Genomic DNA, 16,316 nt, shown 5'->3' with positions numbered 1-16,316 from the left:
ATTATTTATTTTATTATTTTTTTTATCATTGTAATTAGCAACATTTTCAAGTGTTCTTCGTATTGATTTTTTGATATGTACAATGGATAAATACTATTCTTCATAACCAAATATATTAAATGATATTTCATTTAAAACTTCTATTTTAGGTATTTGATTTAATGTAACAGGAAATTTAATTCCATATAATCAAGATCGTTATATATTTTTATTTTTTTGAACTCTATGAGGGTTTTTTCTTTAACAAAATTTGTAAGCTAAATGACACCATCTGAAACATTCGTTATCATCATTCTTTAATTTATTAATCCTTTCATTGGATGTTGTAAATGGTTTTGGTTTAATTCTAAATAACTTGAAGCAGCCAACGGACTATACTTATATCTATTTATATAATGAGCATCAACTGACTCTATTCTCCAACCACTTCCTTCAAAATCCAATTACCAATTCTATTTTTATTTCATCAAAAGCTTGATGAAAGTTTTTTTTATTTCTTTTTGTGTTAATAATTCTAAAGCCTTTGATTAAAAAATAAGCTGATTTATATATTGTATCATTTTATCCATTTTTGCAAAAGTTATTTTTAAAACAACGTTTATTTTTATACCTTTTAAAGTTTTAAGTTCAGATTTAAGTATTTCATAAGAGTCGTTTATAGTAAAATTCATATAAGAAAGTTCTTAAAAGAAGAAATGTTATTAAATCAAAACTTGATCAAATAGTTAGCGATGAATATAAAAATCATGTCATTGATAAATTACAAAATGTTATAGATCCTTATCTTTTAAAAAATAATTTATTTGAATGGAACTGTGGTTGTCTATTAATGAAAAAGAAAATGCTGAAAGATTATGTGATTGTCCCCGACCAAATAATATTCGAAACAATCCTAAAAATGTTATTGTAACCGACTGTGATACAATGAAGAAAAAACTATAAAAGCAATTATGCAGCGTCAAAAAGACCTTGGTATTAATTCTGCGTTATAACAATGTGCTGCAAAGGAGAAAACCGAGTAAAATGTGGAATATCAAAAACTAATGGAAAAAGATAAAAATTTAAATATTTTATTTCTTCTTAAAGATAATTTAAAACTTTATTTATTTTATTATTTTTTTATTATTTTTTTAATCCTTTTTTGCTTAACGAATTTTATTTTTTAAATATAATATATAGATGGAAATCGAGAGATCTACAAAACAATATTATAAGAAATTTGAAATTAAAATTACATATAGACAAGATCCAAAAAATCAATTATATTTTTATCTGGATTCATTATTTCTCCTAAAGTGCTAGATAATTTTGGTATAATCATTCTATCTACCTTTCTATTAACCATCTAATATAATATACTTATAGAAAAGAATTTTTAAAAACGCACCTAAGAAATTATATTGATTTGAGAAATTTGTTTATATTATCTATATCTTTTGAATAAGATTTTAAAGTCATTTTTTCTAAATTTTTATCAACTTTTAAAAATTTTAATACCTTCTTGAAACATTCGTTTAACCATTTTTCGTGTAATTTGTGTAGTTTTTCTAAATAATCTAAACCAACTTTGTTTCTTTCCTTCTGTTTCTTTTTTTGGAGTCTTTTAAAACATATTTCTGGGTCGGTTTTAACATAAACAAATCCACCCAATTGTATTTTTTCCGTATGGTTTTATAATAAAAATCAGTTAAAAAAAGATTGTTACTGCCCCACTCGGGGTCATTTATAACACCATTGTCGTGATGTTGTTTGTAAAAACTTTTACTGTTAGTTAAATAACAACGTTCAAGGACAGAAACACCATCAAACTGTTTAGCAGAAGAAAACCATTTTTATATGACTATTTAAAGTTGTTACTGAAAAGGAAATAAATATTTGGAAGGTTCTTGAGCAGCAAGTTCAAAAAGGTTATATGAATTATAATCAAAGTCCATAACATTTTGCCATTCGTGAATATGTTCTGGAATTTAATATTAAAATTAGGATTATATTCTTTAATAATATCTAAAAACGTACTTTTTCCTGATGCAATATTACCTTCAACTGATATATTTTTTCTCATTTATATAAAATACTTATAGAAAAAATCTTTAATAAATCTTTAATAATCTTTAATACAACTCTTCTTTTTTTTTACTTTTATATCCGTTAAGTTTTAAATTCCTTCATGTACGTTTCAAAAGGCTTTAATATTTTTTTTTTCTTTCTGCATTTCTAATAGTATTGTAAAAATATCCTGAATAACTTTTTTATCTTCTTCTTTATTACTTTTCCAACCGTTTCTTTTGTTATTAGTTGGGTTTTTTTTTGTGATGATGTGCTTTTGAAATAAATTTCTTGTCGTCAAGTTTTAGTCTGTTAGTAAATATGGTAATTTTCTGATGGAACAGCGCCAGCAACTGCTACAAATATAGGAATAGCTGGAACAATTTCTAATGCAGCGGGGCAACCAAAAATACCCCCTGTAAATATAATCCGTACTTACTCTCCCACAAATTTATAACTTTTTCTGTAAGCAGCAGCTAGTTTAAATTAAGTGAATAATTTATTTATCTATTGTTTCTATTCCATTATTTTTAGAAATAAGAATTTTACTACTCATTTATATAATTAAACTTTTTATTTTCTAAATTTAAATTTCTTTCAATTCACTAAATGGTACCCAACTATTAAATTTTTCATTGAACCTTTCCATTTTTTCTAAAGCTTGTTTTTTCTTATAGTCTCGTCTAATAACTTTTTCTATTCTAAAAACTTCTTTTTGTAGTAGGTAAAAGTTCTTGTTCATAAAATTAACCTTGAATTATTTCATCATTTAAATCTTTTATGTGTACTTCTGGGATTTGTATTATTAATTCCATAGATTTTTAAATATTCCTCTTGTACAGTTTGGTGTATAAACCTTTTTTAAAATGTCCCTTTTTAAATTTGCTTAAGCGAACTCGATCACCAATTTTAAATTTTTTTTTACTCTTTGGTATCTTTAAATCACCTATAAATTAAAGTAAACGTACCTTTATTTGAGTTTTACTAGCTCGGTTGGTGTCATTTTTATACTAGAATTTTTGTTTTGTTATATTTATCAACCATATCCTGCAAATTATTTAAATAAGTATAAGTATTATTTGCTGTAAAATATTTCCACATTATTCTTTTTAAACTTCTATTTTTAAAACTTTCGATTACTACAGCCTTTCCTTCATTAAATGTATGGTACATATTAATCTTATTTTTATTCAAAAATGATTCAAACCCTTTTTTTTATAAAAATTTTTTTCCTTCATCTACCCATAAATTTATGGGAAACGTCCTTCTAAATTATTTTTTCAAATGCTTCAGTAACAGATTTTTCCAGTTTTATTCTTTAATGGAATAACCCAAGCATATTTACTAAATATATCAATAACGGTAACAAGTACTTTTTACGCTCCTTTATTATATTTTTAAAAAAGCTGCATGTCAACTAAATCAGCTGACCCCAAATATCATCAATATCATTAACTATCACTCTCGTTTCCTAAATTTTCTTTTAAATTTGGGTTTTTGTAATTCTTCTGCTAATTCAATCGCTCCAGCGGTAGCTTGGTACAGGATTCCGGGGGTATACTCTACCCCCTTTTCCCCGTTTTTGACTTTTGTTTTTGTCCCCGTCCAAGTTTATATTTCGTTTTAAAATTTTAGGGTTTTACAACTAAAAGTTTTGCAATCTTTTTTCCAAATGTTTTGATTTAGTTTTATTTAAATTGGAAAGCATTTGCTATCACATTACCCTTTTTTACACCACGGTCATAGCAAAAAATCATGGTCCATACATACTGCATCCAGTTTATTGACAGGGGGTCCATTATCTAGGGGATTTCCTGGCCCACAATAATTTTATCCTGGAAGTGTTAAACCTTTCTTAGGTAATAAAGGTAACATTGCTTTGTGAATACTAAATTTACCCCCTGTACTTTTTAAAAAACTTTGATTTCATTTTTCCACAAGATGAACAAGTAGCCCCTTTTACTTTTTTCTTCCCGTTTTTTGTTGTAACATAATGAGGATTTTTTATTATCAGTAAATCTTCTTTCTTTCAAACAATATATTTTATTCTGTAAACTCATCTATATCATATGTATTTAAAACTTTTTAGTTGGTTTTTACTGGGTTTAAAACCTGTGGATTTTAAATTGTCCAGCATTGGTCGGTTTTTTAGAAGTGGTCAAAAGGTCAAGTGGGGTCAGATGTTTCAAAAACGCTATATTTAATACTACTCAGAAGCATGAAAACTTTATATAACTTTACCATTTCACACCATAAAACTTCAAGATTCAGAACTATATAAAACTTGAAATCGAGAAATTCACTTCCTTATTAGCTCATCTGATTTTTGGAAAAAAAAAATGATGAGTTATTGTCATCACTTGATCGGTGTCGGCATCGGCGTTTCCTGGTTAAGTTTTATGTTTAGGTCAGCTTTTCTCCTAAACTATCAAAGGTATTGCTTTGAAACTTGGAACACTTGTCCACCATCAATAGCTAACCCTGTACAGCAAGATACATTACTCCATCCTGCTTTTTGCAAGAAATATGACCTTTTTTGACTTAGAAAATATCAGATTTCTTGGTTAAGTTTAAAATTTATGTTTAGGTTAACGTTCTCCTAAACTGTCAAAGGTATTGCTTTGAAACTTGCAACACTTGTTCACCGTCATAAGCTGACCCTGTACATCAAGAATTGTAACTCTATTCTGCTTTCTTCAAGAATTATTGCCCCTTTTGGACTTAGACAAACAAATTTCTTGGTTAAGTTTTATGTTTAGGTCAGCTTTTCTCTTTTTTAGCTTTTGCTTTGACACTTTCAACACTTGTTCACCATCATAAGATGACCCTGTACAGCAAGAAACATACATGTAGCTCCATCCTGCTTTTTGCAAGATTTATTGTCCCTTTTGGACTTAGAAAATATCAGATTTCTTGGTTAAGTTCTATGTTTATGTTCAACTTTTTCTTTTAAACTATCAAAGCTATTGCTTTGAAACTTGCAACACTTGTTCACTATCATAAGTTGATCCTGTACATCAAGAAACATAACTCCATCCTGCTTTTTGCAATAATTATTGCCCCTTTTGGACTTAGAAAATCAGTTTTCTTTTCTTGGTTGAGTATTATGTTTAAGTCAGCTTTTCTCATAAACTATCAAAGCTATTGCTTTAAAACTTGCAACATTTTTTCACCATCATAAGCGGACGCTTTACTTCAAGAAACATAACTCTATCCTGCTTTTTGCAAGAATGATGGCCCTTTTTAGACTTAGAAAATCATGGGTAGGACAATATTTCTATTATACAAAAAAAAAAAAATCAGATGAGCGTCAGCACCCGCAAGGCGGTACTCTTGTTTTGTACTTAATGGTTCACGTTTTATGCAAATATCATATATAACGAAGCTTTAAATGCGCAATCACGCAGTTGATGATTTAATACTTCCCGATTTTAAGTTTTAAAAAAATCGCTAAGTTTCATTCACAACCTCACAAGACACACAGATGAGACAAAAAGATGTATCCATTATGGACATCAGCACGTTGTTTCACGTTGTTCACCGTGGTAGGCATCAGTATAAGTTGATACATAATGGCATTAGATGCAAACATTTCACTGGATTATAGTTTCACTGTAATACAACCTCTCCTTTTACTCTGTGTTCGTCTGTGCTTGACTACGTAATAAATAGAGAGTTGGCAGTTAAACAAACGATATAACAATAACTCTAACGTATCTATATATAGTGTTGCCAAACTATTTTAAATTGATGTAGCTTACGTCACATGTTAACGTAATATTCCATACATTACATCTGATTGTTTTTTATTCAGGTCGTTGAAAGAAAAGCCAGACATCAACTAGCAAAAGGTAAATGTCTGCATATTGTCATTTCTGTGGAGACTAGGTGGCACGAGAGGTGTTGCATATTTCATTACCTCTCATGAACAGACTCAATCAAATCTAGTCTGCTATTATGTTGCTTGGTTCCGATCTGTGCTTCCCAACGACCTTTTCACAGATTTAAATATAATTCGACAACGTTATAAAATATATACTTAACAGCAAAAGAAACTATTCAGATGTATAACTGGTATATTTTGAAATAAAATATTAATTTTTCAAATTTGAATTGTTTCTTCTTACCAAAATTACACTTGAAGATCTTCACGTGATAAATTTTTAAAAATCAATCAACCGTGAAGTCAGTTGTCCCACAATAGCCGTTTGAAAGGCTATATCTTCTGCACGTCAATTGTATTGTAACATCCCAATTGGGCGCTCGCGCTAAATTTGATTCAGTCGTGCGGTGCAAAAACAATATTTTTAAAACTTTATGCTGTTTTTCGATTTAGTCAATTATCAGTATTTTCAATGAAAATAAAATTTCACAAAGAAAATTGTTAATTATAGGCGCACGTGAGTTTCGTGCAAAACGGCTAATGTGGGATTACTGACTTCACGGTTAACTGATTTTTAAAAAAAATTATCCTGGAAGTTCTTCAAGTGTAATGTGATAAGAAAAACATAAATTATTTATAATTTAAAGTTTTTTAATAAAAAATACCCCAGTTATAAAACTGGATAGTTTCTTTTGCTGTTCAGTATATGTAAAATGACTAAAGTCATACGACAGTCGGTAAAGGCATGTTTTCTTACCCTGTGAAAATGACCATGCGCACCAATATAATTAGATATGCCGTGATTTCGTGATAAAATTTTCAAGATAGTATGTATTGGTTTAGGTTGGCGTGGCCCTAATAAACAGGGACCCTCGCCGCTTGCAACATCAAGTCGTAATAATGAAATGAATGAACTAGCACACAGAATCTTATCTTATATTCATGATAAGATCTATTTGGTCTATATCATGTTTTGAGAAAGCAAAACCGTTGATAACAATGTAAAACCGTTGAAAACAATGCAAAACCGTTGAAAACAATGTAAAACCGTTGATAACAATGCAAAACCGTTGATAACAATGTCAAATATTCCATATCTGTCAAGACTTCTTCTTGTATAATCGGTCATTACTATCCATCAGAACTATACTGTAAATAAATACAATAGTTATTATAATAGAAGTTGTATTCGGCTCGAGTGGATTTTGCCAAGTCGGATTACTCGGGGTAAAACCATGAGAGCGAATACAAAATCCCAGTTCTAGCTACATGTACTGTTATAAATACCCTTTTAACATATACCTCCACCCTTTTGTTTGTTGTTTTGTTACGATAGAAATCTTTAATGTTTATCGATGTTAAAACAGAGCTGTGTGGAGTTTTTGTGTCTGTTATCTATTGAATTGTCTCAAGTTATGCATATTAAATAAAAGTAGTGCGGTAGCGTTCTATTCGAAAGGTACAATACAGAATATTTCCTGCCTGTGAAATACAAGCCGTATTGGAAATAATTTATTAATAATATTGTGTAGTGTAGGTTTAAAGAAGATTAAGAAACTCACTAGCTATTGGTGCACTAGCGCAATGCTCATTTCATAGAAACGAAATTTATCACAAAGTAAAGCAGCTTTTTTATTTTTAGGTTTAGATGAACAATACCTTTCCTGTGGAAATAAAACCTTAGCGGAAAAATCTGGATATCTGAATGTTTTCTTTACGGAGGTATCAAAACATCAGAAATACTTAGGTAATATGATTTTTAACATTTTATCTACAAATATCTTAATACCTCTGAATTTGTTTTAGAATAAACATATATAAAATCTGTGACTTTATATTTGAGATTTTTCACATTTCGCCAAATATTCGAAAAAAAAAATGTATATATGTTTTCGACTTCTGTGCACAAGTATGGCACATTTCATGGTCATTTTATAATATATATAATAAAAGGAAAACTCTTATTTTCTTTGCCTCAATTACTAAATGGCTGGATTTATAAATGCAGTTAATTAAAACATTTCAGAAAAGCTATGTTGTATTTCTAACAACCAATATTCACATGAAAATTTACGTAACTTTGCAGATGAAAGTTCTGATCTAAAACTTCAATGGAACAATCATTCAGGAAAATACCATATTGATCCTTCAGTCCATTACGATGATGGCGAGGTGACTATACCTGAAGGACGGACATACTTCGTGTACGCATCTGTACATTTCAATATAAGCCACCAGGAAAACATTGGGATCAAGAAATTTGCAAGACCGCAAAGAATTTCAATCCGAATTTGCAAGAGCGTTTATGGATACGAGCGAACGCTACTTGGAAGAACACAGTTGTTCAATATGACCAACACTGAAAACGTTGTGTCAAGTTTAAGTATCGGAAGTCATTTGGAATTGTCACGAGATGATACGATTTACGTCCGTGTGAGTAATGCAAATAAGATAATACATGACTCAAGGGGAAATACCTTTGGACTCTTTCCATTGTAGATTTGAAATAAAAACTTGCTCAAATTGTTATGTTTCTGATTTACTTTCATGTTTAAGCTATATACGTCAGACTACACAATTTGCTCGCAAACACCTTTTTGGTGATAGAATGTGGCATGCGACCCATCCCTTTGCCTTTGACTGAAATCCTGAAACCGTCCCTACTCAGGTTGAAAATGTAAATGTTTGTTGTGTGAAGACATATTTGTGAGTTTCTGTGTGCTAAGTAGAGGAAAAAGAACCTCATGCTTCCTCGTCTTTATAAAAATAACCAACCATTTATAATAGCAGTAGTGTAATGGTTTTCTCGACTGATAAGGTTTTACGTAATAGTCATAAATTGTTAGTTTCTCGCACAATTACTGGAATTTTATCTAATCAATTAAGTCTAGCAAAAAACCACTTCCCCCACTGACACTTTTTCAATAAATGTTTATTCATGAAACACACGTGACTGTTGATAATGAGGTCAAGGACACTAGAAGTATGAGCTGTTACAATATTTGCAATACTGCATTGTCTTAACTGAATACAGGGTTTTGCTTTTTTGTATAAGCCAGTCAATGCTAATGCTAAACATAACTGAGACAGAAAGATATGAGAAGCATATATACTGGTATACCATAACCCAGTTAGGAAAACACGTTCATTTAAAAGAGTCTCATTGAGTTAACGTAATAATACTTCTCTCAGTAAAGTTGGTCCTTAGCTTGACATTTCATTCGCAACTGATCGCATAGAAAGCAAACCAAAAAAAAAAAAAAAAAAAAAAAAAAAGAAGCCTCCACCAAATTCGAGTTGTCAGTTGCAACAAACAAACAACACCACATTCGAGTTGTTGGTTTCAACAAAAAACACAGCATTCCAGTTGTCAGTTGCAACAAACAACACCACATTCGAGTTGTCAGTTGCAACAAATAACCCCGCATTCGAGTTGTCAAATGCAAAAAACAACAATGGGTAAATCGTTACCTGTGCACTTAACCTGAAATACCTTTTACAAATGAACAGAAATTTTAATCTGTTTAGGTGCATTTTCAATGCCTTTGAGCGTTACTTTTGACTTAAAATGTAAGCTTATGTTTAATGCTATTGCTTAGCGGAAGATGTATGTTTGAAAGATCTTAACTGTAAAAAGCGTTGTAACTGGCATATTCCTAACGAAACGAGGCCATGATTTTTTTTAAATGGTACTCTTCATTTATTCAGATTTTAGAAGAAAATTGAACCGAGCTTCCATTAACAGAGCAGAAGTAACATAAGAAAAGTTGCACAATTGTCGCTAGCACAGGGAAATTAAAAATAATGTACATTCTAACACGACCAGCGAATAATCTACATACACGTAGAGCAAAATCTATCTCGGGTTATTCTGCAATAAACCACTCGCGTGCAATGACGTCATCCGATCCAGGTGCGTAGCATGGTCGCAAAAGGTAGTTACCATTTTCCCTTACACTGTTGATACTAGTTTGTCGTGTTAGAATCAAAATAACAAGTTCCCAAGTGTTATTTATCGTAGAATAACCCAAGCTTTTCGTTCTTATGCAAAACAATATATAACTCATGCGTATACGCATAAGAACTCAAAACACAGGTTATTCTACGATTAACCACAATTGGGAACCTACTATTTCTTAATTATACATTTCATTGTCGAGGAAGTGTTAATTTTATTTATTTGATTTTGTAGGAGGAATAGTCCCAGATGCCCCTTAAGATATAGTTCAGACATAGGCGGATACCTTTGTAAACACAGCTTTATTCTTCTAGTCATTCGCATAGCTACATTCACAAGCTTGGTTACAAACACATATAAGTGAAGAGCAATGAGTTGGAGTCAGCTTTCACACCAGTATTGTTAATTAGATCAACTTTCAAGATATGGTTTCCATTTTACAATTTTCAATTATTAGGTGCAAGCCAAAACATATTAATTTGTTAGCCTTGATTACCTACCCCTGTAACAGTGTTATTGGTACTATGCAGTGGTGTCCGTTAGTAGGCGGGTGTCCGGGTAAATTCGGACATCGGCATAATTCGTACAGTTTTAAAGTCAAATCATTACATGTTCTCACCTCCGATAAGGCTAATTTAGGTCTCTTTTGTGAAATCGATATGTCTCCGTTAAAATACAATCAAGTCACCAAACATCTTAATATCGGATTTAATGTAACATCTGAAGTAATGACGTAGTACTGATACTTTCTGCAAACATTAAAGATATCTTTGAAGGCGGGAATTTTTCGAAGAGGATTTAATTCATGTATCAGGCATAATATCATAGTATTGCTTTTAACTTTGTATTCAAAATGGAAGATAAGTATGTTAAAAACTCAATAATATCTGTTGCTTCCACCAAAATCAAAGGATTGTCTAAAATAAGGCAAACATTTAAGTGTCCGAGTTAAAACACCCGTTTTCTTATAGTAGGAAAAATTCGAACATGCAACTTTAAGGGACAGTGCAGACTCCCTGTACTACATTGTTTTCGATTTTGACCAAAAAGTTAGTCAAACCTGTGTTAAAGACCACCTGGCTCTAAAGACCACATATCTTGTTTCCCATTTTAACATTTTCAGTGTATTTCAACCTGTGAATATAGGCCGGGTCCTAATAAAGACTCTTCCCGAGGGTGGTCTTTATAGAGAGGTTTGACTGCATATAAATAATGATGAATATCTATATTTTTCAGATGTTTGAATTTTGCTTTTTAAAAACAATTTAAGTGTCCAAATTATTCCTACTTATTTTATTATGTCCGAATTATTCGTACAATGTGTCCGAATTTTCCTACCTCGCCCGAGTTATGCCGACTGAGGGCAGGGCCAATGAAATTGATTGTGTAACAACATTTTCAGATTACAAACCTAAATATGACTGGATATCGCATCTGTAGATATTTTTTTCTCCTTACTGCTAGGGTTTGTTAAGCAGTGAATTAAAATATCATTCACAGCAACCTGTCAAACTCGAACTGTTAAAAATCGTCCGAATTTACCCGGACGCCCCCTAATTCGTCTGCTTTACATTTTTTTTTGGCGAATAGTTCTGCGTAGCTGTGATACTTTTGATATGGCCTGTGCTGTTGTCGTTTATTTTCGATGTTTTCTAAGTCTTTAGCTTTACTTTTGTATTATTGAAATATCAATAGGTGACTAAGCAATTTTGTTCGTTGATTATGGAAAAAGAAAAAAGGTAATCACTTACCTCCCATTTTCCTTTCCATTAAGACTGATTAAATTCTCATTGTGTTGTTAATCATTGATATCTTATATTTTATAGCTGTCAGATAAAGTTCTCTTCCCTAACAGTGAACAAAGAAGTCGGGCAGTGTTCTTCTCATTTTTCATGACTAAATGCAAAATGTTCGTGAGAGAAGGAGTCGCTACTAGGCGAAGCGAGATTGACAAAACTCAGCAGCCAATGTAACCCACAACAGTCATACGATTATTGTTAATGCTTTACTCTTAATTAAAATAAATTACAATAACTGTCATTTTAGAAATTTTTCATAATTCTTCACATATAATTAATTGCGTATTATAATAATATACGTTACTTGTGTCTGTGTTTGAACATGGATCTTAAAATTAATTATATTATTATATTCTAAAAAATGTAATTGTAAGGTTAAATGGATTGATGGCGCTCGAACCATAATTAAATCAGATATGTAGAAAGTAAACCTATCCGTACGCCGTATTTCTCTGTTCACCTTGCCGTGTCACTTTAACTCAAGTTGCGCTCGACCGGAAAAAATGCAAGACATTCCGGACTGGTTGCAGGCCTTGTACAAAGCTTTTAAAAGCAAACCAATTCTTTGATATGTAGATTAATAATTGCTGTTGCTTTCCGAATGAATGTAGGTTTGTTTATCCTTACTTTTCGCGTATTTAAACAATTATTTTAGGACATGTGTGCTTTTAAGACATTCTAAAATGAAGTGAACGTACTTAAAAGGCACGTCACATGAAAGTTTTGTCAATTATATCTTGTCATGAAAGGAACAAAAGATTTCAACACAGAGCTAACACAAATTTCTATTGGAATGTATCATAACTTACACTGATTATGGCCATGAAAAGATAAAGGACAATTAAGCAAAGGATATATATATATATATATGCTTGCTTATACAATTTTAAGACATAATTTATAATAATATGCAAATACTATTGAATAATAAACAAATTGTAAAGAAAAAGAAGACAAAGTTTATATAGTAATTGCTTTTGTACAGTTTTCGATTATGAAATAAAGCATTTAAATGACTGAGCTCTTTTGAACATTAACTGCCTTTTGATTAAGGCGTTGTGGCGATTTGTGAAACACCAAACAAAGGGTTAGCATGCAATTAATCATCATTTCTTTCCTTTTATTTCAATCTAGCAATGTCATATTTCCTTGTTGCAGGTGTCAAATAAATTTCGCTCCCTTTGGATGATAATACTGAATGAACAATTACGAAACAAATATGTGTATTTGCGGATATAAAATGCAAACAAAGCACATAGATTCGTTTTCTGCGTAGACACAGCCGAAATGATAAAAAATTAATGCTGTAGTCAAGTAATCGATTCTGTCAAGTGACTGGAATTATGGTAAGGCTCCACTACTTGCAAAATTAAATAGGTAACCAAGGTTTATTTCTTGTAAGCTAAAAATTGTCTCTGAGACAACAACTTACATCTTCGGCAACCAACCAAATTATTTAATATTATTCTACAAAGGCATGTCCTGTGTGTTCATGTTTTTTTTATTTTGTTTGTTTAATATTGTTGATGGTAGAGGGTGGGGAGTGCATACAGTTTCTGCATTGTCCTTCCGTCTACACATAAAAGGTATAAAGATAAATATATAAACATCACTTTTAAACTGAACATGCCGTAAACTATGAAAGGATTTTACTAAATTTTACTAAAGATCGTCCGAACCTTTAAAGAAATATAACACAAAATTAAAACAGCGTTTAAACCCCTTAATTTCGTTCAAATAGGTTACTGACCGTTCTAAGGTGCTGCCTCTATTTTCAACTTCTCCGTTTCGTATTGTATGTGTATATTGTCTTGTTTTTGTGGCATTACTTTCCTTATTCCCCCATCCCCTTACTTTTACACAAACTCTCTTTTTACTATGAGTGAGGTTAGGTACTGGCTGGAACTCCCGACTGGTCCTTTTTGCAACCGACCGTCGCTGAGGGATGCCCCACTGTGTTTTGTTTTGTTACTTGTTTGTTTTGCTTGTGTGTATGTGTTTGTAATGCGTCCATTCTTTTACTGTTTTGGTTTGCGGTTTAGAGAGACAGTGTTTATTGGAGCCTGACCTTCCCTGTTGTATTCATCCCTGCTTCTACTTCCCTACACATCCCCGCCCCCTTTTTCTACTCTTTGCCAATTTTTGCTTCCAGCATATTATTATTTAGTAAAATGTACCTTTTGTTGAATGTTTGAAGGAACCCGTATGCCATATCTTTCCAATAAAGTTTCTATTTGTTGCGGGTCTACTTTGCCATGCATGGCGCTTACTGTGTTTCCATAATCTTTTCTTTTTATTTTATTTTTGTTGTGTTGTTGATGAGTCAAGGGATAACAAGGTTTACTTAATACGATTTACTTCCTCATTCTTTATACATAGGATGTATTATAAATGTAGATACAGTGTGCGTATTATTTGTTTAGTTGTAAGAACAAAGGACGAAAACACACAAAAATCAAAACAGGTAACCGCTTAGGAATTTTTGACATGTCAAGCAAATTCCATTAGCTGTTTTCGTTTATATGGCAAACGTACGAGGGGCGTTCAATATGTTACTCCGTATGTAGTTCCGTAACCGCTTATCATTTCTAGATGCGGTTTTCGGCTCATTAGAGAGCAATTTATTTGCAACACAATGCTATATAAATTATAAAAATCGGTAGATACAAAGTAAAAATACGATCATTTGAGTGAGGTGTACTCGGGTATACTGGACAATTTTATGTCCAAATTATTGAGATTGTAATATGCAGTTCCTTGATTCTACTATTCAACAACTAGAACTATAGTTCATTTTTCAGTTTAAACAGATAAAACAAATCATGCTCTTCACAAGAACATATGAAAACTAGAATAAAAGAGTTTATAACAGTTTTAAATTGAGTGTGTATATGTTTACTCGAAAAATGATAAGCTGGGTACAATAAGCCTCTGCAATTTTATCCGGCGCGATAATCATCGTTTAAAAAATTCTTGTATTTTAAGTTGATACTAGTATCTTAATTCTCGATGCGAAACTAGTTCTTACAGCTTTGATTAATTGCTCTCAACACCCATTGCAGATGGAATCAACTTCGAGTTTAGACTTTTTAGCTGTGTTGTAAAATTAAAAATGCAATAAATAGTTTAAAACAAACGCAAACTCATCACAAATTGCTGTACCTCGTAGAAAAATAATAGAATTTTGAGATTTTACTAGTTATTCTATTTTTCTGATACTCTGGATGCCCAGGACAAACCTAAATTATAATTATGGTCCAGTATACCTGAGCACACCTCACTAAAATGATTATATCTTTACCTTGAACATGCCGATTTTTATAATTTATAGAGCATTTTGTTTCCAATAAATTGCTTTATTATGTGCCGAAAACCGCATCTAAAAATGATAAGCGGTTACGGAACTACATACGGAGTAACATAACATATTGAACGCCCCTCGTATCAAATAGTGTCACTTTTATTTATGTCTTATAGTATGCACATGTTTTGTCATTCGGAAATGTATTTTAGTATACGGTCATATTGTTATTCTATCGTAATTCTGTATTTATTTATTTTTTAGTTAGAGTTTATCGTCGTATTTTCACCGAGTTTGATATTTTAGATTTTGTTACATGTGATTTGATTGTGTAATGTGTTTTTTGTACTTTGATATTTGTTTGATTCACAATACACCATACGACCGCTATTGTTTCGCAGATTAAGATATATTGTTATAATTCTGGTTTTATTTTTCAGAACATCTTCGAAGCAAAGTATATATCGCTAGCCGAAAATTTTGACATTAGAGCATAACGGCATTACTGCGTATGTTCTTTCAGTTTCGTACTAAACAGTTGAAAAAATGGCTGTAGCATACTGGCGGATTCAAATTGTTCTCTCAATTTCTTTTAGCTCTGTTGAGCATTTTCTATTTATATCATCGAAATACTAGTATCCTGCTGAAATCACATGACAAATCTATGTCTGACATTTTTGTAGCAGTTTCGATGTGAAGTAGTTGCACTATAGAATTTGTCATGGAAACATAGGTTAAACGCCACCGATACGATTTCAGTTCTCACGTTGAGCTGATTTTAGAGTCACATGTAATTGTTTAACTGAACATGATTTTCTAACATGACTCTCAATGTTCCTTTCATTTTTGTTAAACACAGACGATGTTCTTCTAAAGCTATAAATTATAGAGAGTTAAAAATGGTCATGATGTATTTTGTAGCCCATGTGAACTTTATAAAGAATAAAAGGACAGCTATTTAGGGTGTTTATGCCTATTTGTTTGTGTTTAGAGCCGTAATAAAACGTATTTGCGTCTGAGGGCCCTTTCTCGCTTCCGTATAATCAATATTTATCACACGAAAGTCATTTTGAAAATATTTCTTCGGAAATAACACGGGAATATCTGACATCTGAGGCATATACTGACACTTATAGCTAACATCCGAAGGGCCTTTCGAACGATTTGACGAAGTTCCAAAAATCTCAATATATCCTTGCCCGACTTCTTTGGGATTTGTATTTTCCCTAAATATTTTCTTAGATGAAAAGCTCACATGTGCTAAAATCTAGGTATATCAAATTGTAAAAAAGGGTTGAAATCTGATTCCCAGTTAGCAAAGAAAAAAGG

The 16,316-nt window shown here is 31.5% G+C and overlaps 1 protein-coding gene across 2 annotated transcripts in view; it reads left to right on the top strand.

The window, feature by feature from the left end:
* Positions 1-15,953, top strand: part of LOC123554584 (uncharacterized) — a 31,327-nt gene extending 15,374 nt beyond the window's left edge. Inside the window, exons 2-5 of one of the 2 annotated variants that reach the window (XM_045344834.2) lie at positions 5,861-5,897; positions 7,572-7,676; positions 8,016-8,362; positions 15,428-15,953. In XM_045344834.2, coding sequence (XP_045200769.2) covers positions 5,861-5,897; positions 7,572-7,676; positions 8,016-8,362; positions 15,428-15,484 — 546 coding nt within the window. In that variant the 3' untranslated portion in view covers positions 15,485-15,953. Of the gene's footprint in view, positions 1-5,860; positions 5,898-7,571; positions 7,677-8,015; positions 8,457-15,427 lie in introns of those variants that run through there. The other variant, XM_045344833.2, reaches the window with a different exon arrangement.
* Positions 15,954-16,316: the final 363 nt, after the last annotated feature.

The sequence above is a fragment of the Mercenaria mercenaria genome, unplaced genomic scaffold (genome assembly GCF_021730395.1).
Source record: "Mercenaria mercenaria strain notata unplaced genomic scaffold, MADL_Memer_1 contig_2020, whole genome shotgun sequence".
In the NCBI taxonomy this organism is placed as follows: domain Eukaryota; kingdom Metazoa; phylum Mollusca; class Bivalvia; order Venerida; family Veneridae; genus Mercenaria; species Mercenaria mercenaria.
This window is presented reverse-complemented; position numbering and strand designations above follow the sequence as displayed.